Source organism: Heterodontus francisci, chromosome 20 (genome assembly GCF_036365525.1).
Source record: "Heterodontus francisci isolate sHetFra1 chromosome 20, sHetFra1.hap1, whole genome shotgun sequence".
NCBI lineage: Eukaryota > Metazoa > Chordata > Chondrichthyes > Heterodontiformes > Heterodontidae > Heterodontus > Heterodontus francisci.
This window is the reverse complement of record NC_090390.1, coordinates 85,694,713-85,721,802: the sequence shown is the minus strand read 5'-3', so window position 1 is coordinate 85,721,802 and position 27,090 is coordinate 85,694,713. Positions and strand designations below refer to the sequence as shown.

Genomic DNA, 27,090 nt, shown 5'->3' with positions numbered 1-27,090 from the left:
ATGAACAGTAAATTTTGTAACATGATTAGGTTTTAAAAAGTGATTTTTAAAAGTTTTAGATGGAGTCCAGAAGGTCAGGTGACCTCACATCCACTCTGCTAAAAGGACAAAACAGATCAAAGAATTCTGTAGCAAAAAAACACTGCAGGGGTAACACCTGAAGAACAATGGGTTTCACCCTCCAAGACTTTTGGGTCATGAAACAAGGAGTCAGGGGTTCTGAAGATGCAAATGTACCAAAGAGCTGTTAATGCCTGGGAACAATGGAAGGCCCAAGTGGCTCTGTGAAACCAGACTTATGGACTTTGCATTTTGGAACAGGACAATAAGCTATTGACTTTTGAGTCCAGATAAATTTAACAGATTTTCTGAAGGCAGACAGGCTATGAGAAGAAAGCAGTGGTTGTGGCCTTAAGGCAGGCTGTAAGAAGGAACTCATAGTTGTAGCCTGGTGAGAGAGAGAGAGAGAGAGAGGACACCTGCTCTCGGAGGCCTGTTACAGCAAAACGCTGTAAAGATTTGAAACTGTTTTGAAAGTTGAAGCTTGCGGAGTAGAAAACCAGAAGGATCACCAGGAATCACCTTATTCACGGGCGTCCAAGTCAGAAGTGCTGGGAGATGTGAGTGAAGAGGACATTGATTTTTGAAAAGGTCTGGGAGATCCACACAATGCTACTGGGAGGAGTTTGGGACTTTCAACCGCAAAGCATATCGCCATCAAAAAGGACTGTGGAACGTAGAAGTGTGGTGTGGGGTTTTCAAGTATTTTTTTATAAGAAAAGAAAATTCCTTTCTTTGTAACCTGGGGTATCAGCTACTTGCGAAGTACTGTTTAGTTAATGTGGATTTCTTTTAGTTTAGTTATAATAAAAGTCTTAAAACGTGCAACCTTGACATGTAATTCTTTATATTGTTCTGGGGGTTCATATTCCGTATTTGTCACAGTAACGATCTCACTGAGATCGTAACACTAAGTCACGTCAGAGGACAGTCAAGTGTCAATCAGTGACTAGCTCAGCTATAGGCTGGACATGGTAAGGGCGGCAGGTTTCCTTCCCTATCGCATATTAGTGAACCAGTTGAGTTTTTACAATAATTTGACAGGTTAACGGGTCACTTTTACCACTACTAATTTTTTTTAAATTTGAGCTGAATTCAAATTCTCAGACTGCCTTGATAAGACTTGAACTCATGTTCCCTGTGAGTATTAGTCTAAATCTGACTAATGAGTTCATATGAGTTCAGTAACATAACTACTACGCCACCAGCAGAAAAACATGGACTTTGTTCCTCTTAGTAAATACTACTGACATTTTTTAAATGTGACATCTGAAGTTTTCCCGACACTGCTAGGTGCAAGATATATACAGAGCGTTAATTTGTGAATAGATGTAGCAAATTAAAAAATAAATAAATCTTTAGTAAATGAAGCATCATATCATGAAGAAACAGGAAGAAAAATGGATTGTTCAGTAATATTTATCGATTTATTTCCTTAGCACAACCGTATATCATCAAAAACACCTCTCTGTGTTCCAATCTGAAAACCAAGACTTCACACATTGAAAAGAAACACTTCTGTGGCTGGAAATAAGAGTTTTACTGTAAACTAACTTTGTCAAAAAGAGAAAAGGAGGATTTGCATCGGATCACTACCAGATTCTTTCTCTATGTTGGTCATGGCTTTCCATTGGCACGTCGCCCACTCCAGGCTGGGGATATTTGTGTTTGTGACACTTGCCTGTTTTCAGCTGGCTGCAGCCGTAGAAAGCTGTGTCAGGAAGCAGAACAATTTCAGCAGCATCCCTGAAGCTCAGTACAGCAGCAGTCCCTGCCCAATTTCTGGGGCGATGTTGGTCCTTTACCGTATGGTGCACATCTTCCTTGATATGGTCCAACCAAACCCCTTCCCAACAGGTGAGCAGTTTAATATTCTACTGACAAGTCAACTGGGCAATGGGTAAATGCAACAAAGGGAAGGGATGTAGCCAAAGAACCAGGATTGCTAGCACCAACCACTACAAATGTTTAAAGAGAGATATTCCCATTGAGAGTTCCTTTAAGAAATAGGATCAGGAGGTAGACCATTTAGCCCCTTGAACTTGCACCACCATTCTCAGATTATGGCTGATCTTCTACCTCAAGTACCTCTAGAGAGGCAACTAGTGGAGAGGTATCTAAGAATGTTTGATAGATGCCAGCACTCAGATTATCTAAAAGACCAATATGTCATGAAGAGTTCTCAGCCCAGTTTTACAAGCAATAGGCCACATATACTGGAACTTGACCAGCGCCTGCACCATTTGTTAGGTTTCTGGCACAACTTTCTATCTGATGGGAATGGAATAGAAGGAGGCCGTTCTGCCCCTCAGGCCTGTTCTGCCATTCAGTTAGATCATGGTTGATCTGTATCCTAACTCCATCTACCCATCTTGTTTCCATAACTCTTAATACCCTTGCCTAACAAAAAACTATCACTATCAGTTTTGAAATTTTCAATTGATCCTCCAGCCTCAAGAGCTTTTTTGGGGAGAGAGTTCCAGATTTCCGCTCCTCTGTGTGAAGAGGTGCTTCCTGACATCACCCTGAATGGCCTGGCTCTAATTTTAAGGCTCTGCCCCCTTGTTATGGACTCTCCCCACCAGTAGAAATAGTTTCTCTCTATCTATCCTATTGAATCCTGTAATCATCTGAAACACCTCAATTATATCATCCCTTAATCTTGTATATTGGAGGGAGTACAAGTCAAGTCTTTACATTCTGTCCTCAGAATTTAACTCTTTAAACACTTCTAGCCTCACCATTTCTGACCAAGAAACAGTCAGAACACTTCCTTGTTTATCAAAACACCCACCTGTTTATCCCAACATGCATCAACTTCCCTTCCATCATCACTCACTGTACCCGCAGACCTATATTGGATCCAGGTCCAGTAACACCTCAATTTTAAAATTCTCATCTTTGTTTTCAAATCTGAATGTCCTCCTTCGTGCTGTAACTATTTTATGATTCAATGATTCTATGTGTGACGTTACAAACTGCATACAGATAGTATCCTATCATAGCCATCAGCCACATTGCAATACCAACTGAAACTGGAAATACTGGGGGTGATTGTAATGCTACCCGTTCGATAGAAACTGGGCAATTTTAGAGATTCCAGGGTTTTACCCCCACGCCCCTATCCAAAACACTACTCCAAATGGGATCACTCTTTGGGTGAAGGACTTCCTGACATCCATCCTAAATTTCCCTTTTGCTAGTTTGAACCTATGTCTCATTGGGCTACTTTCACAGTTTAGTTTGAAATAGTTTTCTAGGTCTGTCTATTCTATGTTGTTTTCTATCTGTCACAGCTGTTTCAGTACAGCTACAACACTGACATCTACCCAACAGTGTGGAAAATGTCCTGCCCACAAAAAATCAGGAAAAATTCAATCAGCCAGTTACCGCCTTATCAACCTACTCAAAATCTCAGCAAAGTGATGGAAGGTGTTGTCGGCAGTGCTATCAAGGGGTACTTACTAAGCAATAACTTGTTCACCAAGCTGAATTCCAGAGGTGAGGCAAGAGTGACTGACCTTGACATCAAGCCAGCATTTGACAGAGTGTGGCAACAAGGAGCTGCATAGGTATCAAGGGGAAAACTTTCTAGTACTTGGAATCATACCTGGGACAGAAAAAAATGGCTGTGTCATTTGGGTGTCCTTGACTTCCCACCTCTTTTAATGGACAGAAGTTTGTCACTTTACTTGTCTCAATGGCCATTATTCCTCACTCCACACCAGCTGCAAACCACTCTCCTAGTTAACTTGGTTGAGAGGGGGAATTGAGCAAGACTGCTGGTCATGTTAATGTTTGTCCAAGGTGTGCCTGTGTAATCAGTGAAATTCATCTCCTCAACACTATACACATTAAACATTCCATCCATCAAATAATGCCATGGGCAGAATTAGCTTTTGTGTTTGCAAAACGGAATTCCAGTAACTAGGCTATATCTTACACTATTATTAGTCTTGGTCTGTAAATTAATTTCCCTCAATTTCTTTGTTGGTTTCTCCATGTTGTTCTTAAGGGCCCATATAAGAGACAATACTAGTAATCTATAGAACAAAGATATATTATCCTGAGTGTGACAATTATCCTTTTGCAAAATAATAAAGAAATGTGATTGCTACTACTGATTCTAATTATAGCTTTTGCTGTTGAAAATTGCTGGTTAATTGCTTGGTTACCTCCAATCTAGGATGCACTGATCTTACCAGTTCTTCACATACTCTGTAATGTCTCAGTTTTCAATTCAAGCACCTTGTTAATGGTACAGCAGGTCACAACTTCTCTCTTTCTCCCTCTCTACCTTCTTCCTTTCCAAAGAGCATAAGACCAGCAAGAATGAAAAGCCCTCAGTAATTGGCCAAGCTTAATACTTGTGGACATTCAATTTACAACCAGGTTCGTGGTGTTGCATTCGGATTAGTTAAACATTTTTATTAATCTTTATCTTTACTGTTGTGTTTCACCCATGCAGCCAAAACACACACACAGAGCATTCTGTCTTGCACACAGAAACACATGAATATCCACACTGAATCATTCACTCTATGAAGGGCACATAGAGTGACAAACACAGATACACAAAGTGCCATGAAAAGTGACAGGCACGTGCACATAAAATTGTTTCAGCCTCTTACACAGCCAATCAGAGAGGAGTGCCGTCTCTTTCTGACTTACATGCAAAGATAAATGATAATGAATTATGTTTGCTAACAGTCTTTTATTTCTGTTGTATAGATATAGTCAAGATACTCATAGAAAACCCTGAACAAATACAGCAGAGCTACAAAAGGGTAAGAACAGTGAGACAGTCAGTGAATTTCAGTGTTATTAGGTTGAGTAGAAAATATTGAAATTTGAAAGCAACTCTGAGAACTACGGCCTTAAGCACTACAGCAATCCTAAGTGAACAAAGGATGATAAAAGGCAATTCAGCACACCCAGCTTTCCCAGTCGTCTGCCCTGACCATTTTCAGCTTGAAACCAATGATGAATTTATCGATTCTCTGATCAATAAGGAGACTGCCTGTTTCTATTTATGATAGAATAGAATCATTGAATGGTTACAGCACAGAAGGAGGCCATTCGGCCTGTCATGTCCATGCTGGCTCTCTAAAACAGCATCTCACCTCGTCCCACTCCCCGGCCTTTGCCCCCGGCTCTGCAAATTTTTTCACGTCAGATAATTATCCAATTCCCTTTTGAAAGCCATGATTGAATCTGCCTCCACCACACTCTCAGGCAGCGCAATCCAGATCCTAACCACTCGCTGTGTAAAAATATTTTCCTAATGTCACAAAGGATGCTGCCAGACCTGCTGAGTATTTCCAGCATTTCTTGTTTTTATTTCAGATTTCCAGCATCCACAGTATTTTGCTTTTATTCCTAATGTCACAGTTGCTTCTTTTACCAATTATCTTAAATTGGTGTCCTTTGGATCTCGACCTTTCCGCCAATGGGAACAGTTTCTCCCTATCCACTCTGTCCAGACACCTCATGATTTTGAACACCTCTATCAAATCTCCTCTTAATCTTCTCTTCTCCAAGGAGAGCAGTCCCAGCTTCTCCAATCTATCCACATAACTGAAGTTCCTCATCCCTGGAACCATTCTTGTGAATCTTTTCTGCACCCAATCTACTGCCTTCACATCATTCCTAAAGTGGAGTGCCCAGAATTGGACACAATACTCCATAGAATAATAGAATCATAGAAAGTTTAAGGCACAGAAAGAGGCCACTTGGCCCATCGTGTCTGTGCCAGCCGAAAAATGATCCACCTATTCTAATCCCACCTTCCAGCATTTGGTCCGTAGCCCTGCAGATTATGGCACTTGAGGTGCATATCCAGAATCCTTTTGAATGAGTTGAGGGTCTCTGCCTCAACGACCCTTTCAGGCAGTGAGTTCCAGACCTCCATCACCATCTGGGTGAAAAAGATTTTCCTCATCGCCCCTCTAATTTTTCTACCAATCACTTTAAATCTATGCCCCCTCGTCACTGACCTCTCTGCTAAAGTGAATAGGCCCTTCACCTCCACTCTATCCAGGTGTCTCACAGTTTTGTACATTTCAATCAGATATCCCCTCATCCTTCTCTGTTCCAAGGAGAACAACCCCAGCCTATCCAATCTTTCCTCATAGCTGTTTTTCCAGTCCTGGCAACATCCTCGTAAATCTCCGCTATACCCTCTCTAATGCAATTACATCCTTTCTGTAATGAGGTGACCAGAACTGTACACAGTACTCAAGTTGTGGCCTAACCAATGAGTTATACAGTTCCAGCATAAGCTCCCTGCTCTTATATTCTATACCTCGACTAATAAAGGAAAGGATCCTTTTTTCTCAACCGAGGATTTCCCCCCACTGTGGTTGACAGGGCCCTCAACTGTGTCCGGCCCATTCCCCGCACCTCTACCCTCACCCCTACCGCTCCCTCCCAGAACCGTGACAGGGTTCCCCTTGTCCTCACTTTCCACCCCATCAGCCTCCATATCCAAAGGATCAGCCTCCGCCATTTCCGCCACCTCCAGCGTGATGCCACTACCAGTCGCATCTTCCCCTCCCTTCCCCTGACAGCATTCCGAAGGGATCGTTCCCTCTGTGACATCCTGGTCCACTCCTCCATTACCCCCACCACCTCGTCCCCGATCCATGGCACCTTCCCCTGCAATCGCAGGAGGTGTAATACCTGCCCATTTACCTCCTCTCTCCTCACTATCCCAAGCCCCAAACACTCCTTCCAGGTGAAGCAGCGATTTACTTGTACTTCTTTCAATGTAGTATACTGTATTCGCTGCTCACAGTGTGGTCTCCTCTACATTGGGGAGACCAAGCGCAGACTGGATGACCGCTTTGCGGAACATCTCTGCTCAGTCCGCAAGCAGGACCCTGAGCTTCCGGTTGCTTGCCATTTCAACACTCCCCCCTGCTCTCATGCTCACATCTCTGTCCTGGGATTGCTGCAGTGTTCCAGTGAACATCAACGCAAGCTCGAGGAACAGCATCTCATCTACCGATTAGGCACACTACAGTCTGCCGGACTGAACATTGAGTTCAATAATTTCAGAGCATGACAGCCCCCCATTTTACTTTCATCTTTAGTTATTTTTTCTTCTTTTTTTCTTTTTTACATTCTTTGTTACATTTTTTACAATTTTTTTTGCATTTATTTTATTTCATCTTAGTTTGTTCAGTTTGCTTACCGACTGTTTTTTTTTTCAGGTTTGCACTTGCTGCTGTTCAATATTCAGTGCATTAAAACCTAATCTGTACTAATGCTTTGTCTTTCAACACACCATTAACATATTGTTTGCCTTTGCTCCGTGACCTTTTGGTCAGCTATGTGGCCTGGTCCAACCTACACCTTCTCCTTTGTTATCTCTTGCCCCACCCCACCTCACTTGCTTATAACCTGTGACTTTTCTAATATTTGTCAGTTCTGAAGAAGGGTCACTGACCCGAAACGTTAACTCTGCTTCTCTTTTCACAGATGCTGCCAGACCTGCTGAGTGGTTCCAGCATTTCTTGTTTTTATTAAAGGCTTTCATATGCCTTCTTAACCACTTTATTGACCTGTCCTGCTACCTTCAGGGATCTGTGGGCATTCACTCCAAGGTCCCTGACTTCCTCTACACTTCTCAGTATTTTCTCATTTATCGTGTATTCCTTTGCTTTGTTTGACCTCCCCAAATGCATCACCTCACACTTCTCTGGGTTGAATTTCATTTGCAACTTTTCTGCCCATTTGACCAGACCATCAATATCTTCCTGCAGCCGACAGCTACCCTCCTCGCTATCTACCACACGGCCAATCTTTGTGTCATCTGCAAACTTCTTGATCATGCCCCCTACATTTATGTCCAAATTGTTAACATATATCACAAAAAGCAGGGGACCCAGTACTGAGCCCTGTGAAATGCCACTGGAAACAGCCCTCCAGTTGCTAAAACACCCATCAACAATTACCCTTTGTTTCTTGCCATTGTATCCACCTTGCTGCATTTCCCTGGATCCCATAGGATTTTTTTTTAACCAGTCTGCCATGCAGGACCTTGTCAAAAGCCTTGCTAAAATTCATGTAGACCACATCAACTGCATTACCCTCATCTATCTTCCTTGTTACTTCTTCAAAAAATTCGATCAAGTTGGTCAAATAAGATCTTCCCTTCACAAATCCATGCTGACTATCTTTGATTGACCTGTAATCTTTCTAAGTGACAGTTTATCCTGTTTCTCAGAATAGATTCCAATAATTTGCCCACTACTGAGGGTAGACTGACTGCCTGTAATTATTCAGTCTATCCCTCGCTCCCTTTTTAAACAGAGGTACAACATTAGCAGTTCTCCAATCTTCCTGCATCACACCTGTATCCAGTGAGGACTGGAAAATGATGGTCAGACCTTCTGCCATTTCCTTTCTTGCTTCTTTTAACAACCTAGGGTACATTTCATCTGGCCCTGGTGATTTATCAACTTTCAAGGATGTTAATCACATTAATACTTTCTCTCTCCCTATGTTGATCACATCCAATACTTCACACTCCTCCTCCTTAACCGCAATATCTCCATCGTCCCCCTCTTGTGAAGGCAGACGCAACATTAAGAGCTATACCAACACCTTCCACGCCTACACATAAGTTACCTTTTTGGTCTTTTATGGACCCTACTCTCTCCTTAGCTATCCTCTTACTCTTAATGTATTGATAAAGCATATTTGGGTTCACCTTGATTTTGCTTGCCAATACTCTTTCATGCCCTCTCTTTGCTTTTCTAATTTCCTTTTTGATTTCACCCCTCCACTTTCTATACCCCTCTCGGCTTTCTTTAGTATTGAGTTCTCGGTGTTGGACATAAGCTTTCCTTTTCTACCTTCCCTTACCCTGTAAGCTCCTTGACATCCATGGGGCTCTAGATTTGGCTGTCTCACCCTTTTTCTTTGTGGGAACATGTTTACTCTGAACCCCTCGAATCTCCCCTTTGAATACCTCCCACTGTTCTGACACTGATTTACCTTCAAGTGGTTGTTTCCAGCCCACTTTCGCTAAATCACTCCACAGCTTAGTAAAATTGGCCTTGCCCCAATGCTCCAGTTGAATCCTCAATCATTGAACTGGGAGGTAGTCCATTCAACTGATTCCATATTTGTAGTAATAAAGGTCACGATTTTTACTGCTGGTGGGAAAGGCAACAAAGCGAGTGGCACTTTCAGGCTCAGCCTAGCATCTATCTAAAGCAATCATTAGGCCCTTAGCATGTGTTAGTTAGGGACCTAATCCCTGATTTAGGGGCCCTCTGGGAATTTGGGCTGTGTTATGCCAAATCTATCCCACTCCGGCTTTCCTGGAGTGGGTGCAGCCTAGCAAGTGGTTGCCACATGAAAGGACAAGGAAAAATGTTTTTTGAAGGCTTGTTATGGAGCCAGGAAGAGCATGCATATTCCTCCCAGCTCCACGGGTTTCTGAGGGCTCCGCCAGCCTACAATCACCCTCTCCCCAGCCTTTTTTTCTTCCCCCATCCCCTGCACTCCCAGTACTTACCTGAGGGTTTCTACCAACAAGGCAGCTGACCCAAATCAGAAATAAAAAACAGAAAGTGCTGGAAATACTCAGCACGTCTGGCAGCATCTGTGGAGAGAGAAGCAGAGTTAACGTTTCAGGTCAGTGACCCTTCTTCAGAACTGGCAAATATTAGAAATGTGAAAGGTTATAAGCAAGTAAAGCAGGGGTGGGGCAAGAGATAACAAAGGAGAAGGTGTAGATAGGACAAGGTCACAGAATAGCTGACCAGAAAGTCATGGAGCAAAGGCAAACAATATGTTAATGGTGTGTTGAAAGACAAAGCATTAGTACAGATAGGGTATTAACAGACTGAAAATTGAACAGCTGCAAGTACAAACATGAAAAAAACTGTGGGTAAGCAAACTGAACAAAACTAAGATGAAATAAAATAAAACAAAAAAATATAAAAATGAAAAAATAACTAAAAATAAAAGTAAAATGGGGGGCCCGTCATGCTCTGAAATTATTGAACTCAATGTTCAGTCCGGCAGGCTGTAGCGTGCCTAATTGGTAAATGAGATGCTGTTCCTCGAGCTTGCGTTGATGTTTACTGGAACACTGCAGCAATCCCAGGACAGAGATGTGGGCATGACAGCAGGGGGAATGTTGAAATGGCAAGCAACCGGAAGCTCGGGGTCATGCTTTCGGACTGAGCGGAGGTGTTCCGCAAAGCGGTCACCCAGTCTGCGTTTGGTCTCCTCAATGTAGAGGAGACCACATTGTGAGCAGCGAATACAGTATACTACATTGAAAGAAGTACAAGTAAATCACTGCTTCACCTGCAACACAAATCAGAACACTGTTGCAAATAAAGCCTGAGGTCCAATTTTGAGTGTGCCTCAGGCCTTCAGGTTGTGGCGCTGTTGGTTATGTACCCAGAAAATGGGTCATAATCAATTTTCTACCTCTGTTATTGAGTAAGAATCTTTGATGTTCTTTCATAATCCCTTTACATTCTCTAAGCCCAGCAAACAGAAACTGAACATGATACTCCGCAGGAGGTGTCATTGATAATTCATAGAGCACCAGTAATATCTCCATGGGATTCAAGGTCACTGCATTTGTTTACACACCAACACTTTAATTGCATTAGCAACTGTTACCTTACAAAAAAAATGAAATGATGAGCTACCAGTGTCTCTGAATCTGTTCACCTGATGCAACTGTCTGTGGATCAACTACACTAGCAGTGGTGTTACTCACCTTGACTCAGAAGATTTGCAAGAACACATGTGAACATGTGAAACCTTGTATTATTACTAGGAATATTGATTTGCCAGCATTAAGGGCAGTTCATATCCATGGAAAATTGGAAATATGGTAATTTTTCTGTGAGCACCAGACAAACCCAACTGACTCACCAATATCCTTTAAGGTAGGGAACCTAGCATCCACTACTCAGTCTGACGCAATCACATTGCCCAGTAAACTTGAAGGAATTCTTTAAAAGACTATTCAGTGGGTAAATTTAATCATATTGCTTTTTAAAATAAATTGAAATTATTCTTGGCAAGTCCTGCATTATTGCACATTCCTAGTCGATCTGAGAGTGTGATGATGGTCGTAATGACTTGCTAGATCACTTAATTGGGAAGTTAAGGGCTGAATTTTACCTTGGGCTTTGGGATCCTGACATCAGGATGTAAAGGGGGTCCCGAGCCTGCACTTGCCAGCAGTGGGACCGGCTTGGCGATTTGACTGCAGGTGGCCTCTACCTGTGAGACTGCTGTCCAATTAAGGATGGTGGGCAGGCTCCTGATGCTGTCCACCCAGTCAGAGGGCCGGCAACTCTGAAGCCTCAGTAGCGTCACTGGGAGAGGTGGACACTGCTGAGGCAGGTAGGAGACCTCAGGGGCACCTCAATATGGCCGGCGCCCTTGGACAGGTATTTAAAAACTAAAACTTTGGGGGCCAAGGACAGTAGGCCCTGCCGGATGGAGGGGAAACCCCTCAGGATGGCCCATTGGGGTTGTGGGAGTGGCCTTGCCTGCCTGTGGTCCCTTCTTTGGGCAATTGAGCCTGATACCCCAATGGCTCACTGGGCTGCTGCAGAGAGACCACTTCCATGAAGCTGGTGGTCTCCCCATGTGGCTGGGGGGGGGAGGGGGGGCCACCCCACGGTCAGCAAAATGCCGACGGCTCCATAAAAAATGGCCCTAAATTTGCAAATCAACTGTCCTCCTCCTTAGAGCGGGCAGCCAATCCGCCCCTCAGCCTGCCACTGGGAAGCTTCCCCGGCAGGACTGCGTCAGGCAGACGTCCAGATGCTGCTGCCCGGTCTTTTACCAGCCTCCCCACCTCCATTCCCTCCACCTAGGGGTTGGTAAAATTCTGCCTAAGAGCCACCTACAGCCCCAGACTGTGTAAGCATGACAGGTTTCTTTTCCTTAAAGACAAACCATTTGGGTCTTTCTGACAGTCCAACAGCTTCATGGTCACTTTTACTGATTCCAGCTTTTTATTAACAGATTTTTAAAAAAACTGAATGTAAATTGTTAAACTGCCTGTGGTGAGATTTGATCGCATGTTCTGATTACTGGGGCAGGTCTTTGGATTACTAGTCCAGCATTTTACATTAAGCTTTTGAAATAATGTAATTTTAAAAAATGTTTAAAACCATGATTTGGACAAAAGCCTTTTGAATAATTTGATTGGTTCATCAGAAACAGTGTTTGCACAGGGAAATCAGATTAGCCATGATCTTATTGAGTGGCAGTGCAGGCACAAGGGGCCGAGTGGCCTACTCCTGCTCCTAATTCGTATGTTTGTATGTTTCAGTGTTAAATGTTGACATAATATCATTGTCAAAAATCAGGTTTGTGCATGAGAACTGTAAGCATAAATAGAGGCAAAGAGAATAAAAGCAAGGAAGTTATGGTGAACTTTTATAAAACACTGGTTCAGCCTCAACTGGAGTATTGTGTCCAATTCTGGGCACCACACTTAAAGAAAAATGTGAAGTCTTTCAAAAGGGTGCAGAAAAGATTTACGAAAATGGTTCCAGGGATGAGGGACTTCAGTTACGTGGATAGATTAGAGAATCTGGGGTTGTTCTCCTTGGAGAAGAGAAGGTTGAGAGGAGATTTAATAGAGGCGTTCAAAATCATGAGGGGTCTGGACAGAGTAGATAGGGAGAAACGTTTCCCAGTGGCAGAAGGGTTGAGATCCAACGGACACTGATTTAAAGTGATTGGCAAAAGAACTAAAGGCGATGTGAAGAAACCTTTTTTACGCAGCAAGTGGTTAGGATCTGCAATGCACTGCCTGAGAGTGTGGTGGAGATAGATTCAATTATGGCTTTCAAAAGGGAATTGGATAAAGACCTGAAGTGAACAGATTTGCAGGGCTGCAGGAAAAGGCTGGGGAATGGGACTCACTGAGTTGTTATCACAGACAGTCGGAATGGGCTGAATGGCCACCTTCTTTGTTGTAACCATTCTATGTTTCGATAACCAAGATTTTAATTGATAAATAGATTATGACTGTCTTCAGTTACACCATACTGAAACCATTCAGTATGGTGTATCTTCCCACTGCCAACATCTCTGTCGAGGGAAGTGAAATCTACTGAATTGGTTCATATCTTTCCCCTTCTGCTACAAAATGTTCTCCTTTCAGTCCCTCTTCCTCTGAAGATGCTTGCCCCGAATTAATGGGGAATGGTAGCATAGTGGTAGTGAGGTAGTAATCTAGAGGCCTGAACTAATGATTTGAGAGGAATGGATTCAAATCGCACCACAGCAGCTGGTGAATTTAAATTCAATTAATTCAATAAAGCTGGTATCAGTAATGGTAACCATGAAGCTGCCAGATTGTTGTAAAAACCCATCTGGTTTCACTATTGTCCTTTAAGGAAGGAAATCTGCCATCCTTACCTGGTCTGGCCCATATGTGACTGCTGACTTACAGAAATGTGATTGACTCTTAACTGTCCTCTGTAATGGCCTAATGAGCCACTGTGTTGTTAAGACGTTGGCTTGCCACCACCTTCTCAAGGGCAATTAAGGATGGTCTAACTTTGCCTGTGATGCCCACATCACATCACATCAATGAATAAAAAAACAGTCCGGGCGATTTCCTGCTGTGAGCTTGGTAGAAGCCCTGGGGTAACAATGCAAATAGACATTTCTAACTGTTATTTCCCTTTCACCAGGAGTTATGTCGGCCTCCTGCCAGAGTTTGGGAAATTCAGTTACCACAGGTAGCAGGAGCTCTGAGGTCTAAGTGGCCATGCTTCATTTGTGAGCCAGAAGCTATGCCACCACCAAATGCATCTTCCCCTCCCCTCCCCCATCAGCATTCTAAAGGGACCGTTCCCTCCGTGACACCCAGGTCCACTCCTCCATTACTGACACCTCTTCCCCTTCCCATGCAATCGCAGGAGGTGTAATACCTGCCCATTTACCTCCTCTCTCCTCACTATCCCAGGCCCCAAACACTCCTTCCAGGTGAAGCAGCGATTTACTTGTACTTCTTTCAATGTAGTATACTGTATTCACTGCTCACAGTGTGGTCTCCTCTACATTGGGGAGACCAAGCGCAGACTGGATGACCGCTTTGCGGAACATCTCTGCTCAGTCTGCAAGCAGGACCCTGAGCTTCCGGTTGCTTGCCATTTCAACACTCCCCCCTGCTCTCATGCTCACATCTCTGTCCTGGGATTGCTGCAGTGTTCCAGTGAACATCAACGCAAGCTCGAGGAACAGCATCTCATCTACCGATTAGGCACACTACAGTCTGCCGGACTGAACATTGAGTTCAATAATTTCAGAGCATGACAGCCCCCCATTTTACTTTCATCTTTAGTTATTTTTTCTTCTTTTTTTCTTTTTTACATTCTTTGTTACATTTTTTACAATTTTTTTTGCATTTATTTTATTTCATCTTAGTTTGTTCAGTTTGCTTACCGACTGTTTTTTTTTTCAGGTTTGCACTTGCTGCTGTTCAATATTCAGTGCATTAACACCTAATCTGTACTAATGCTTTGTCTTTCAACACACCATTAACATATTGTTTGCCTTTGCTCCGTGACCTTTTGGTCAGCTAGGTGGCCTGGTCCAACCTACACCTTCTCCTTTGTTATCTCTTGCCCCACCCCACCTCACTTGCTTATAACCTGTGACTTTTCTAATATTTGTCAGTTCTGAAGAAGGGTCACTGACCCGAAACGTTAACTCTGCTTCTCTTTTCACAGATGCTGCCAGACCTGCTGAGTGGTTCCAGCATTTCTTGTTTTTATTAAAGGCTTTCATATGCCTTCTTAACCACTTTATTGACCTGTCCTGCTACCTTCAGGGATCTGTGGGCATTCACTCCAAGGTCCCTGACTTCCTCTACACTTCTCAGTATTTTCTCATTTATCGTGTATTCCTTTGCTTTGTTTGACCTCCCCAAATGCATCACCTCACACTTCTCTGGGTTGAATTTCATTTGCAACTTTTCTGCCCATTTGACCAGACCATCAATATCTTCCTGCAGCCGACAGCTACCCTCCTCGCTATCTACCACACGGCCAATCTTTGTGTCATCTGCAAACTTCTTGATCATGCCCCCTACATTTATGTCCAAATTGTTAACATATATCACAAAAAGCAGGGGACCCAGTACTGAGCCCTGTGAAATGCCACTGGAAACAGCCCTCCAGTTGCTAAAACACCCATCAACAATTACCCTTTGTTTCTTGCCATTGTATCCACCTTGCTGCATTTCCCTGGATCCCATAGGATTTTTTTTTAACCAGTCTGCCATGCAGGACCTTGTCAAAAGCCTTGCTAAAATTCATGTAGACCACATCAACTGCATTACCCTCATCTATCTTCCTTGTTACTTCTTCAAAAAATTCGATCAAGTTGGTCAAATAAGATCTTCCCTTCACAAATCCATGCTGACTATCTTTGATTGACCTGTAATCTTTCTAAGTGACATTTTATCCTGTTTCTCAGAATAGATTCCAATAATTTGCCCACTACTGAGGGTAGACTGACTGCCTGTAATTATTCAGTCTATCCCTCGCTCCCTTTTTAAACAGAGGTACAACATTAGCAGTTCTCCAATCTTCCTGCATCACACCTGTATCCAGTGAGGACTGGAAAATGATGGTCAGACCTTCTGCCATTTCCTTTCTTGCTTCTTTTAACAACCTAGGGTACATTTCATCTGGCCCTGGTGATTTATCAACTTTCAAGGATGTTAATCACATTAATACTTTCTCTCTCCCTATGTTGATCACATCCAATACTTCACACTCCTCCTCCTTAACCGCAATATCTCCATCGTCCCCCTCTTGTGAAGGCAGACGCAACATTAAGAGCTATACCAACACCTTCCACGCCTACACATAAGTTACCTTTTTGGTCTTTTATGGACCCTACTCTCTCCTTAGCTATCCTCTTACTCTTAATGTATTGATAAAGCATATTTGGGTTCACCTTGATTTTGCTTGCCAATACTCTTTCATGCCCTCTCTTTGCTTTTCTAATTTCCTTTTTGATTTCACCCCTCCACTTTCTATACCCCTCTCGGCTTTCTTTAGTATTGAGTTCTCGGTGTTGGACATAAGCTTTCCTTTTCTACCTTCCCTTACCCTGTAAGCTCCTTGACATCCATGGGGCTCTAGATTTGGCTGTCTCACCCTTTTTCTTTGTGGGAACATGTTTACTCTGAACCCCTCGAATCTCCCCTTTGAATACCTCCCACTGTTCTGACACTGATTTACCTTCAAGTGGTTGTTTCCAGCCCACTTTCGCTAAATCACTCCACAGCTTAGTAAAATTGGCCTTGCCCCAATGCTCCAGTTGAATCCTCAATCATTGAACTGGGAGGTAGTCCATTCAACTGATTCCATATTTGTAGTAATAAAGGTCACGATTTTTACTGCTGGTGGGAAAGGCAACAAAGCGAGTGGCACTTTCAGGCTCAGCCTAGCATCTATCTAAAGCAATCATTAGGCCCTTAGCATGTGTTAGTTAGGGACCTAATCCCTGATTTAGGGGCCCTCTGGGAATTTGGGCTGTGTTATGCCAAATCTATCCCACTCCGGCTTTCCTGGAGTGGGTGCAGCCTAGCAAGTGGTTGCCACATGAAAGGACAAGGAAAAATGTTTTTTGAAGGCTTGTTATGGAGCCAGGAAGAGCATGCATATTCCTCCCAGCTCCACGGGTTTCTGAGGGCTCCGCCAGCCTACAATCACCCTCTCCCCAGCCTTTTCTTCTTCACCCATCCCCTGCACTCCCAGTACTTACCTGAGGGTTTCTACCAACAAGGCAGCTGACCCAAATCAGAAATAAAAAACAGAAAGTGCTGGAAATACTCAGCACGTCTGGCAGCATCTGTGGAGAGAGAAGCAGAGTTAACGTTTCAGGTCAGTGACCCTTCTTCAGAACTGGCAAATATTAGAAATGTGAAAGGTTATAAGCAAGTAAAGCGGGGGTGGGGCAAGAGATAACAAAGGAGAAGGTGTAGATAGGACAAGGTCACAGAATAGCTGACCAGAAAGTCATGGAGCAAAGGCAAACAATATGTTAATGGTGTGTTGAAAGACAAAGCATTAGTACAGATAGGGTGTTAACAGACTGAAAATTGAACAGCTGCAAGTACAAACATGAAAAAAACTGTGGGTAAGCAAACTGGAGAAAACTAAGATGAAATAAAATAAAACAAAAAAATATAAAAAAGAAAAAGTAACTAAAAATAAAAGTAAAATGGGGGGCCCGTCATGCTCTGAAATTATTGAACTCAATGTTCAGTCCGGCAGGCTGTAGCGTGCCTAATTGGTAAATGAGATGCTGTTCCTCGAGCTTGCGTTGATGTTCACTGGAACACTGCAGCAATCCCAGGACAGAGATGTGGGCATGACAGCAGGGGGAATGTTGAAATGGCAAGCAACCGGAAGCTCGGGGTCATGCTTTCGGACTGAGCGGAGGTGTTCCGCAAAGCGGTCACCCAGTCTGCGTTTGGTCTCCTCAATGTAGAGGAGACCACATTGTGAGCAGCGAATACAGTATACTACATTGACAGAAGTACAAGTAAATCACTGCTTCACCTGCAACACAAATCAGAACACTGTTGCAAATAAAGCCTGAGGTCCAATTTTGAGTGTGCCTCAGGCCTTCAGGTTGTGGCGCTGTTGGTTATGTACCCAGAAAATGGGTCATAATCAATTTTCTACCTCTGTTATTGAGTAAGAATCTTTGATGTTCTTTCATAATCCCTTTACATTCTCTAAGCCCAGCAAACAGAAACTGAACATGATACTCCGCAGGAGGTGTCATTGATAATTCATAGAGCACCAGTAATATCTCCATGGGATTCAAGGTCACTGCATTTGTTTACACACCAACACTTTAATTGCATTAGCAACTGTTACCTTACAAAAAAAATGAAATGATGAGCTACCAGTGTCTCTGAATCTGTTCACCTGATGCAACTGTCTGTGGATCAACTACACTAGCAGTGGTGTTACTCACCTTGACTCAGAAGATTTGCAAGAACACATGTGAACATGTGAAACCTTGTATTATTACTAGGAATATTGATTTGCCAGCATTAAGGGCAGTTCATATCCATGGAAAATTGGAAATATGGTAATTTTTCTGTGAGCACCAGACAAACCCAACTGACTCACCAATATCCTTTAAGGTAGGGAACCTAGCATCCACTACTCAGTCTGACGCAATCACATTGCCCAGTAAACTTGAAGGAATTCTTTAAAAGACTATTCAGTGGGTAAATTTAATCATATTGCTTTTTAAAATAAATTGAAATTATTCTTGGCAAGTCCTGCATTATTGCACATTCCTAGTCGATCTGAGAGTGTGATGATGGTCGTAATGACTTGCTAGATCACTTAATTGGGAAGTTAAGGGCTGAATTTTACCTTGGGCTTTGGGATCCTGACGTCAGGATGTAAAGGGGGTCCCGAGCCTGCACTTGCCAGCAGCGGGACCGGCTTGGCGATTTGACTGCAGGTGGCCTCTACCTGTGAGACTGCTGTCCAAATAAGGATGGTGGGCAGGCTCCTGATGCTGTCCACCCAGTCAGAGGGCCGGCAACTCTGAAGCCTCAGTAGCGTCACTGGGAGAGGTGGACACTGCTGAGGCAGGTAGGAGACCTCAGGGGCACCTCAATATGGCCGGCGCCCTTGGACAGGTATTTAAAAACTAAAACTTTGGGGGCCAAGGACAGTAGGCCCTGCCGGATGGAGGGGAAACCCCTCAGGATGGCCCATTGGGGTTGTGGGGGTGGCCTTGCCTGCCTGTGGTCCCTTCTTTGGGCAATTGAGCCTGATACCCCAATGGCTCACTGGGCTGCTGCAGAGAGACCACTTCCATGAAGCTGGTGGTCTCCCCATGTGGCTGGGGGGGGAGGGGGGGCCACCCCACGGTCAGCAAAATGCCGACGGCTCCATAAAAAATGGCCCTATGATTATGCAAATCAACTGTCCTCCTCCTTAGAGCGGGCAGCCAATCCGCCCCTCAGCCTGCCACTGGGAAGCTTCCCCGGCAGGACTGCGTCAGGCAGACGTCCAGATGCTGCTGCCCGGTCTTTTACCAGCCTCCCCACCTCCATTCCCTCCACCTAGGGGTTGGTAAAATTCTGCCTAAGAGCCACCTACAGCCCCAGACTGTGTAAGCATGACAGGTTTCTTTTCCTTAAAGACAAACCATTTGGGTCTTTCTGACAGTCCAACAGCTTCATGGTCACTTTTACTGATTCCAGCTTTTTATTAACAGATTTTTAAAAAAACTGAATGTAAATTGTTAAACTGCCTGTGGTGAGATTTGATCGCATGTTCTGATTACTGGGGCAGGTCTTTGGATTACTAGTCCAGCATTTTACATTAAGCTTTTGAAATAATGTAATTTTAAAAAATGTTTAAAACCATGATTTGGACAAAAGCCTTTTGAATAATTTGATTGGTTCATCAGAAACAGTGTTTGCACAGGGAAATCAGATTAGCCATGATCTTATTGAGTGGCAGTGCAGGCACAAGGGGCCGAGTGGCCTACTCCTGCTCCTAATTCGTATGTTTGTATGTTTCAGTGTTAAATGTTGACATAATATCATTGTCAAAAATCAGGTTTGTGCATGAGAACTGTAAGCATAAATAGAGGCAAAGAGAATAAAAGCAAGGAAGTTATGGTGAACTTTTATAAAACACTGGTTCAGCCTCAACTGGAGTATTGTGTCCAATTCTGGGCACCACACTTAAAGAAAAATGTGAAGTCTTTCAAAAGGGTGCAGAAAAGATTTACGAAAATGGTTCCAGGGATGAGGGACTTCAGTTACGTGGATAGATTAGAGAATCTGGGGTTGTTCTCCTTGGAGAAGAGAAGGTTGAGAGGAGATTTAATAGAGGCGTTCAAAATCATGAGGGGTCTGGACAGAGTAGATAGGGAGAAACGTTTCCCAGTGGCAGAAGGGTTGAGATCCAACGGACACTGATTTAAAGTGATTGGCAAAAGAACTAAAGGCGATGTGAAGAAACCTTTTTTACGCAGCAAGTGGTTAGGATCTGCAATGCACTGCCTGAGAGTGTGGTGGAGATAGATTCAATTATGGCTTTCAAAAGGGAATTGGATAAAGACCTGAAGTGAACAGATTTGCAGGGCTGCAGGAAAAGGCTGGGGAATGGGACTCACTGAGTTGTTATCACAGACAGTCGGAATGGGCTGAATGGCCACCTTCTTTGTTGTAACCATTCTATGTTTCGATAACCAAGATTTTAATTGATAAATAGATTATGACTGTCTTCAGTTACACCATACTGAAACCATTCAGTATGGTGTATCTTCCCACTGCCAACATCTCTGTCGAGGGAAGTGAAATCTACTGAATTGGTTCATATCTTTCCCCTTCTGCTACAAAATGTTCTCCTTTCAGTCCCTCTTCCTCTGAAGATGCTTGCCCCGAATTAATGGGGAATGGTAGCATAGTGGTAGTGAGGTAGTAATCTAGAGGCCTGAACTAATGATTTGAGAGGAATGGATTCAAATCGCACCACAGCAGCTGGTGAATTTAAATTCAATTAATTCAATAAAGCTGGTATCAGTAATGGTAACCATGAAGCTGCCAGATTGTTGTAAAAACCCATCTGGTTTCACTATTGTCCTTTAAGGAAGGAAATCTGCCATCCTTACCTGGTCTGGCCCATATGTGACTGCTGACTTACAGAAATGTGATTGACTCTTAACTGTCCTCTGTAATGGCCTAATGAGCCACTGTGTTGTTAAGACGTTGGCTTGCCACCACCTTCTCAAGGGCAATTAAGGATGGTCTAACTTTGCCTGTGATGCCCACATCACATCACATCAATGAATAAAAAAACAGTCCGGGCGATTTCCTGCTGTGAGCTTGGTAGAAGCCCTGGGGTAACAATGCAAATAGACATTTCTAACTGTTATTTCCCTTTCACCAGGAGTTATGTCGGCCTCCTGCCAGAGTTTGGGAAATTCAGTTACCACAGGTAGCAGGAGCTCTGAGGTCTAAGTGGCCATGCTTCATTTGTGAGCCAGAAGCTATGCCACCACCAAATGCATCTTCCCCTCCCCTCCCCCATCAGCATTCTAAAGGGACCGTTCCCTCCGTGACACCCAGGTCCACTCCTCCATTACTGACACCTCTTCCCCTTCCCATGCAATCGCAGGAGGTGTAATACCTGCCCATTTACCTCCTCTCTCCTCACTATCCCAGGCCCCAAACACTCCTTCCAGGTGAAGCAGCGATTTACTTGTACTTCTTTCAATGTAGTATACTGTATTCACTGCTCACAGTGTGGTCTCCTCTACATTGGGGAGACCAAGCGCAGACTGGATGACCGCTTTGCGGAACATCTCTGCTCAGTCTGCAAGCAGGACCCTGAGCTTCCGGTTGCTTGCCATTTCAACACTCCCCCCTGCTCTCATGCTCACATCTCTGTCCTGGGATTGCTGCAGTGTTCCAGTGAACATCAACGCAAGCTCGAGGAACAGCATCTCATCTACCGATTAGGCACACTACAGTCTGCCGGACTGAACATTGAGTTCAATAATTTCAGAGCATGACAGCCCCCCATTTTACTTTCATCTTTAGTTATTTTTTCTTCTTTTTTTCTTTTTTACATTCTTTGTTACATTTTTTACAATTTTTTTTGCATTTATTTTATTTCATCTTAGTTTGTTCAGTTTGCTTACCGACTGTTTTTTTTTTCAGGTTTGCACTTGCTGCTGTTCAATATTCAGTGCATTAACACCTAATCTGTACTAATGCTTTGTCTTTCAACACACCATTAACATATTGTTTGCCTTTGCTCCGTGACCTTTTGGTCAGCTAGGTGGCCTGGTCCAACCTACACCTTCTCCTTTGTTATCTCTTGCCCCACCCCACCTCACTTGCTTATAACCTGTGACTTTTCTAATATTTGTCAGTTCTGAAGAAGGGTCACTGACCCGAAACGTTAACTCTGCTTCTCTTTTCACAGATGCTGCCAGACCTGCTGAGTGGTTCCAGCATTTCTTGTTTTTATTAAAGGCTTTCATATGCCTTCTTAACCACTTTATTGACCTGTCCTGCTACCTTCAGGGATCTGTGGGCATTCACTCCAAGGTCCCTGACTTCCTCTACACTTCTCAGTATTTTCTCATTTATCGTGTATTCCTTTGCTTTGTTTGACCTCCCCAAATGCATCACCTCACACTTCTCTGGGTTGAATTTCATTTGCAACTTTTCTGCCCATTTGACCAGACCATCAATATCTTCCTGCAGCCGACAGCTACCCTCCTCGCTATCTACCACACGGCCAATCTTTGTGTCATCTGCAAACTTCTTGATCATGCCCCCTACATTTATGTCCAAATTGTTAACATATATCACAAAAAGCAGGGGACCCAGTACTGAGCCCTGTGAAATGCCACTGGAAACAGCCCTCCAGTTGCTAAAACACCCATCAACAATTACCCTTTGTTTCTTGCCATTGTATCCACCTTGCTGCATTTCCCTGGATCCCATAGGATTTTTTTTTAACCAGTCTGCCATGCAGGACCTTGTCAAAAGCCTTGCTAAAATTCATGTAGACCACATCAACTGCATTACCCTCGTCTATCTTCCTTGTTACTTCTTCAAAAAATTCGATCAAGTTGGTCAAATAAGATCTTCCCTTCACAAATCCATGCTGACTATCTTTGATTGACCTGTAATCTTTCTAAGTGACATTTTATCCTGTTTCTCAGAATAGATTCCAATAATTTGCCCACTACTGAGGGTAGACTGACTGCCTGTAATTATTCAGTCTATCCCTCGCTCCCTTTTTAAACAGAGGTACAACATTAGCAGTTCTCCAATCTTCCTGCATCACACCTGTATCCAGTGAGGACTGGAAAATGATGGTCAGACCTTCTGCCATTTCCTTTCTTGCTTCTTTTAACAACCTAGGGTACATTTCATCTGGCCCTGGTGATTTATCAACTTTCAAGGATGTTAATCACATTAATACTTTCTCTCTCCCTATGTTGATCACATCCAATACTTCACACTCCTCCTCCTTAACCGCAATATCTCCATCGTCCCCCTCTTGTGAAGGCAGACGCAACATTAAGAGCTATACCAACACCTTCCACGCCTACACATAAGTTACCTTTTTGGTCTTTTATGGACCCTACTCTCTCCTTAGCTATCCTCTTACTCTTAATGTATTGATAAAGCATATTTGGGTTCACCTTGATTTTGCTTGCCAATACTCTTTCATGCCCTCTCTTTGCTTTTCTAATTTCCTTTTTGATTTCACCCCTCCACTTTCTATACCCCTCTCGGCTTTCTTTAGTATTGAGTTCTCGGTGTTGGACATAAGCTTTCCTTTTCTACCTTCCCTTACCCTGTAAGCTCCTTGACATCCATGGGGCTCTAGATTTGGCTGTCTCACCCTTTTTCTTTGTGGGAACATGTTTACTCTGAACCCCTCGAATCTCCCCTTTGAATACCTCCCACTGTTCTGACACTGATTTACCTTCAAGTGGTTGTTTCCAGCCCACTTTCGCTAAATCACTCCACAGCTTAGTAAAATTGGCCTTGCCCCAATGCTCCAGTTGAATCCTCAATCATTGAACTGGGAGGTAGTCCATTCAACTGATTCCATATTTGTAGTAATAAAGGTCACGATTTTTACTGCTGGTGGGAAAGGCAACAAAGCGAGTGGCACTTTCAGGCTCAGCCTAGCATCTATCTAAAGCAATCATTAGGCCCTTAGCATGTGTTAGTTAGGGACCTAATCCCTGATTTAGGGGCCCTCTGGGAATTTGGGCTGTGTTATGCCAAATCTATCCCACTCCGGCTTTCCTGGAGTGGGTGCAGCCTAGCAAGTGGTTGCCACATGAAAGGACAAGGAAAAATGTTTTTTGAAGGCTTGTTATGGAGCCAGGAAGAGCATGCATATTCCTCCCAGCTCCACGGGTTTCTGAGGGCTCCGCCAGCCTACAATCACCCTCTCCCCAGCCTTTTTTTCTTCCCCCATCCCCTGCACTCCCAGTACTTACCTGAGGGTTTCTACCAACAAGGCAGCTGACCCAAATCAGAAATAAAAAACAGAAAGTGCTGGAAATACTCAGCACGTCTGGCAGCATCTGTGGAGAGAGAAGCAGAGTTAACGTTTCAGGTCAGTGACCCTTCTTCAGAACTGGCAAATATTAGAAATGTGAAAGGTTATAAGCAAGTAAAGCGGGGGTGGGGCAAGAGATAACAAAGGAGAAGGTGTAGATAGGACAAGGTCACAGAATAGCTGACCAGAAAGTCATGGAGCAAAGGCAAACAATATGTTAATGGTGTGTTGAAAGACAAAGCATTAGTACAGATAGGGTATTAACAGACTGAAAATTGAACAGCTGCAAGTACAAACATGAAAAAAACTGTGGGTAAGCAAACTGAACAAAACTAAGATGAAATAAAATAAAACAAAAAAATATAAAAATGAAAAAATAACTAAAAATAAAAGTAAAATGGGGGGCCCGTCATGCTCTGAAATTATTGAACTCAATGTTCAGTCCGGCAGGCTGTAGCGTGCCTAATTGGTAAATGAGATGCTGTTCCTCGAGCTTGCGTTGATGTTTACTGGAACACTGCAGCAATCCCAGGACAGAGATGTGGGCATGACAGCAGGGGGAATGTTGAAATGGCAAGCAACCGGAAGCTCGGGGTCATGCTTTCGGACTGAGCGGAGGTGTTCCGCAAAGCGGTCACCCAGTCTGCGTTTGGTCTCCTCAATGTAGAGGAGACCACATTGTGAGCAGCGAATACAGTATACTACATTGAAAGAAGTACAAGTAAATCACTGCTTCACCTGCAACACAAATCAGAACACTGTTGCAAATAAAGCCTGAGGTCCAATTTTGAGTGTGCCTCAGGCCTTCAGGTTGTGGCGCTGTTGGTTATGTACCCAGAAAATGGGTCATAATCAATTTTCTACCTCTGTTATTGAGTAAGAATCTTTGATGTTCTTTCATAATCCCTTTACATTCTCTAAGCCCAGCAAACAGAAACTGAACATGATACTCCGCAGGAGGTGTCATTGATAATTCATAGAGCACCAGTAATATCTCCATGGGATTCAAGGTCACTGCATTTGTTTACACACCAACACTTTAATTGCATTAGCAACTGTTACCTTACAAAAAAAATGAAATGATGAGCTCCCAGTGTCTCTGAATCTGTTCACCTGATGCAACTGTCTGTGGATCAACTACACTAGCAGTGGTGTTACTCACCCTGACTCAGAAGATTTGCAAGAACACATGTGAACATGTGAAACCTTGTATTATTACTAGGAATATTGATTTGCCAGCATTAAGGGCAGTTCATATCCATGGAAAATTGGAAATATGGTAATTTTTCTGTGAGCACCAGACAAACCCAACTGACTCACCAATATCCTTTAAGGTAGGGAACCTAGCATCCACTACTCAGTCTGACGCAATCACATTGCCCAGTAAACTTGAAGGAATTCTTTAAAAGACTATTCAGTGGGTAAATTTAATCATATTGCTTTTTAAAATAAATTGAAATTATTCTTGGCAAGTCCTGCATTATTGCACATTCCTAGTCGATCTGAGAGTGTGATGATGGTCGTAATGACTTGCTAGATCACTTAATTGAAAGTTAAGGGCTGAATTTTACCTTGGGCTTTGGGATCCTGACGTCAGGATGTAAAGGGGGTCCCGAGCCTGCACTTGCCAGCAGTGGGACCGGCTTGGCGATTTGACTGCAGGTGGCCTCTACCTGTGAGACTGCTGTCCAAATAAGGATGGTGGGCAGGCTCCTGATGCTGTCCACCCAGTCAGAGGGCCGGCAACTCTGAAGCCTCTGTAGCGTCACTGGGAGAGGTGGACACTGCTGAGGCAGGTAGGAGACCTCAGGGGCACCTCAATATGGCCGGCGCCCTTGGACAGGTATTTAAAAACTAAAACTTTGGGGGCCAAGGACAGTAGGCCCTGCCGGATGGAGGGGAAACCCCTCAGGATGGCCCATTGGGGTTGTGGGGGTGGCCTTGCCTGCCTGTGGTCCCTTCTTTGGGCAATTGAGCCTGATACCCCAATGGCTCACTGGGCTGCTGCAGAGAGACCACTTCCATGAAGCTGGTGGTCTCCCCATGTGGCTGGGGGGGGAGGGGGGGCCACCCCACGGTCAGCAAAATGCCGACGGCTCCATAAAAAATGGCCCTATGATTATGCAAATCAACTGTCCTCCTCCTTAGAGCGGGCAGCCAATCCGCCCCTCAGCCTGCCACTGGGAAGCTTCCCCGGCAGGACTGCGTCAGGCAGACGTCCAGATGCTGCTGCCCGGTCTTTTACCAGCCTCCCCACCTCCATTCCCTCCACCTAGGGGTTGGTAAAATTCTGCCTAAGAGCCACCTACAGCCCCAGACTGTGTAAGCATGACAGGTTTCTTTTCCTTAAATACAAACCATTTGGGTCTTTCTGACAGTCCAACAGCTTCATGGTCACTTTTACTGATTCCAGCTTTTTATTAACAGATTTTTAAAAAAACTGAATGTAAATTGTTAAACTGCCTGTGGTGAGATTTGATCGCATGTTCTGATTACTGGGGCAGGTCTTTGGATTACTAGTCCAGCATTTTACATTAAGCTTTTGAAATAATGTAATTTTAAAAAATGTTTAAAACCATGATTTGGACAAAAGCCTTTTGAATAATTTGATTGGTTCATCAGAAACAGTGTTTGCACAGGGAAATCAGATTAGCCATGATCTTATTGAGTGGCAGTGCAGGCACAAGGGGCCGAGTGGCCTACTCCTGCTCCTAATTTGTATGTTTGTATGTTTCAGTGTTAAATGTTGACATAATATCATTGTCAAAAATCAGGTTTGTGCATGAGAACTGTAAGCATAAATAGAGGCAAAGAGAATAAAAGCAAGGAAGTTATGGTGAACTTTTATAAAACACTGGTTCAGCCTCAACTGGAGTATTGTGTCCAATTCTGGGCACCACACTTAAAGAAAAAT

General features: G+C 43.6%; 1 protein-coding gene across 3 annotated transcripts in view; it reads left to right on the top strand.

Annotated features, from left to right (window-relative positions):
* Window positions 1-27,090, top strand: part of prom2 (prominin 2) — a 146,541-nt gene that overhangs the window by 28,014 nt on the left and 91,437 nt on the right. For all 3 annotated transcript variants that reach the window (XM_068053172.1, XM_068053173.1, XM_068053171.1), the window contains exons 2-3: window positions 1,500-1,917; window positions 4,792-4,847. In XM_068053172.1, coding sequence (XP_067909273.1) covers window positions 1,671-1,917; window positions 4,792-4,847 — 303 coding nt within the window. In that variant the 5' untranslated portion in view covers window positions 1,500-1,670. The remainder of the gene's footprint in view (window positions 1-1,499; window positions 1,918-4,791; window positions 4,848-27,090) is intronic.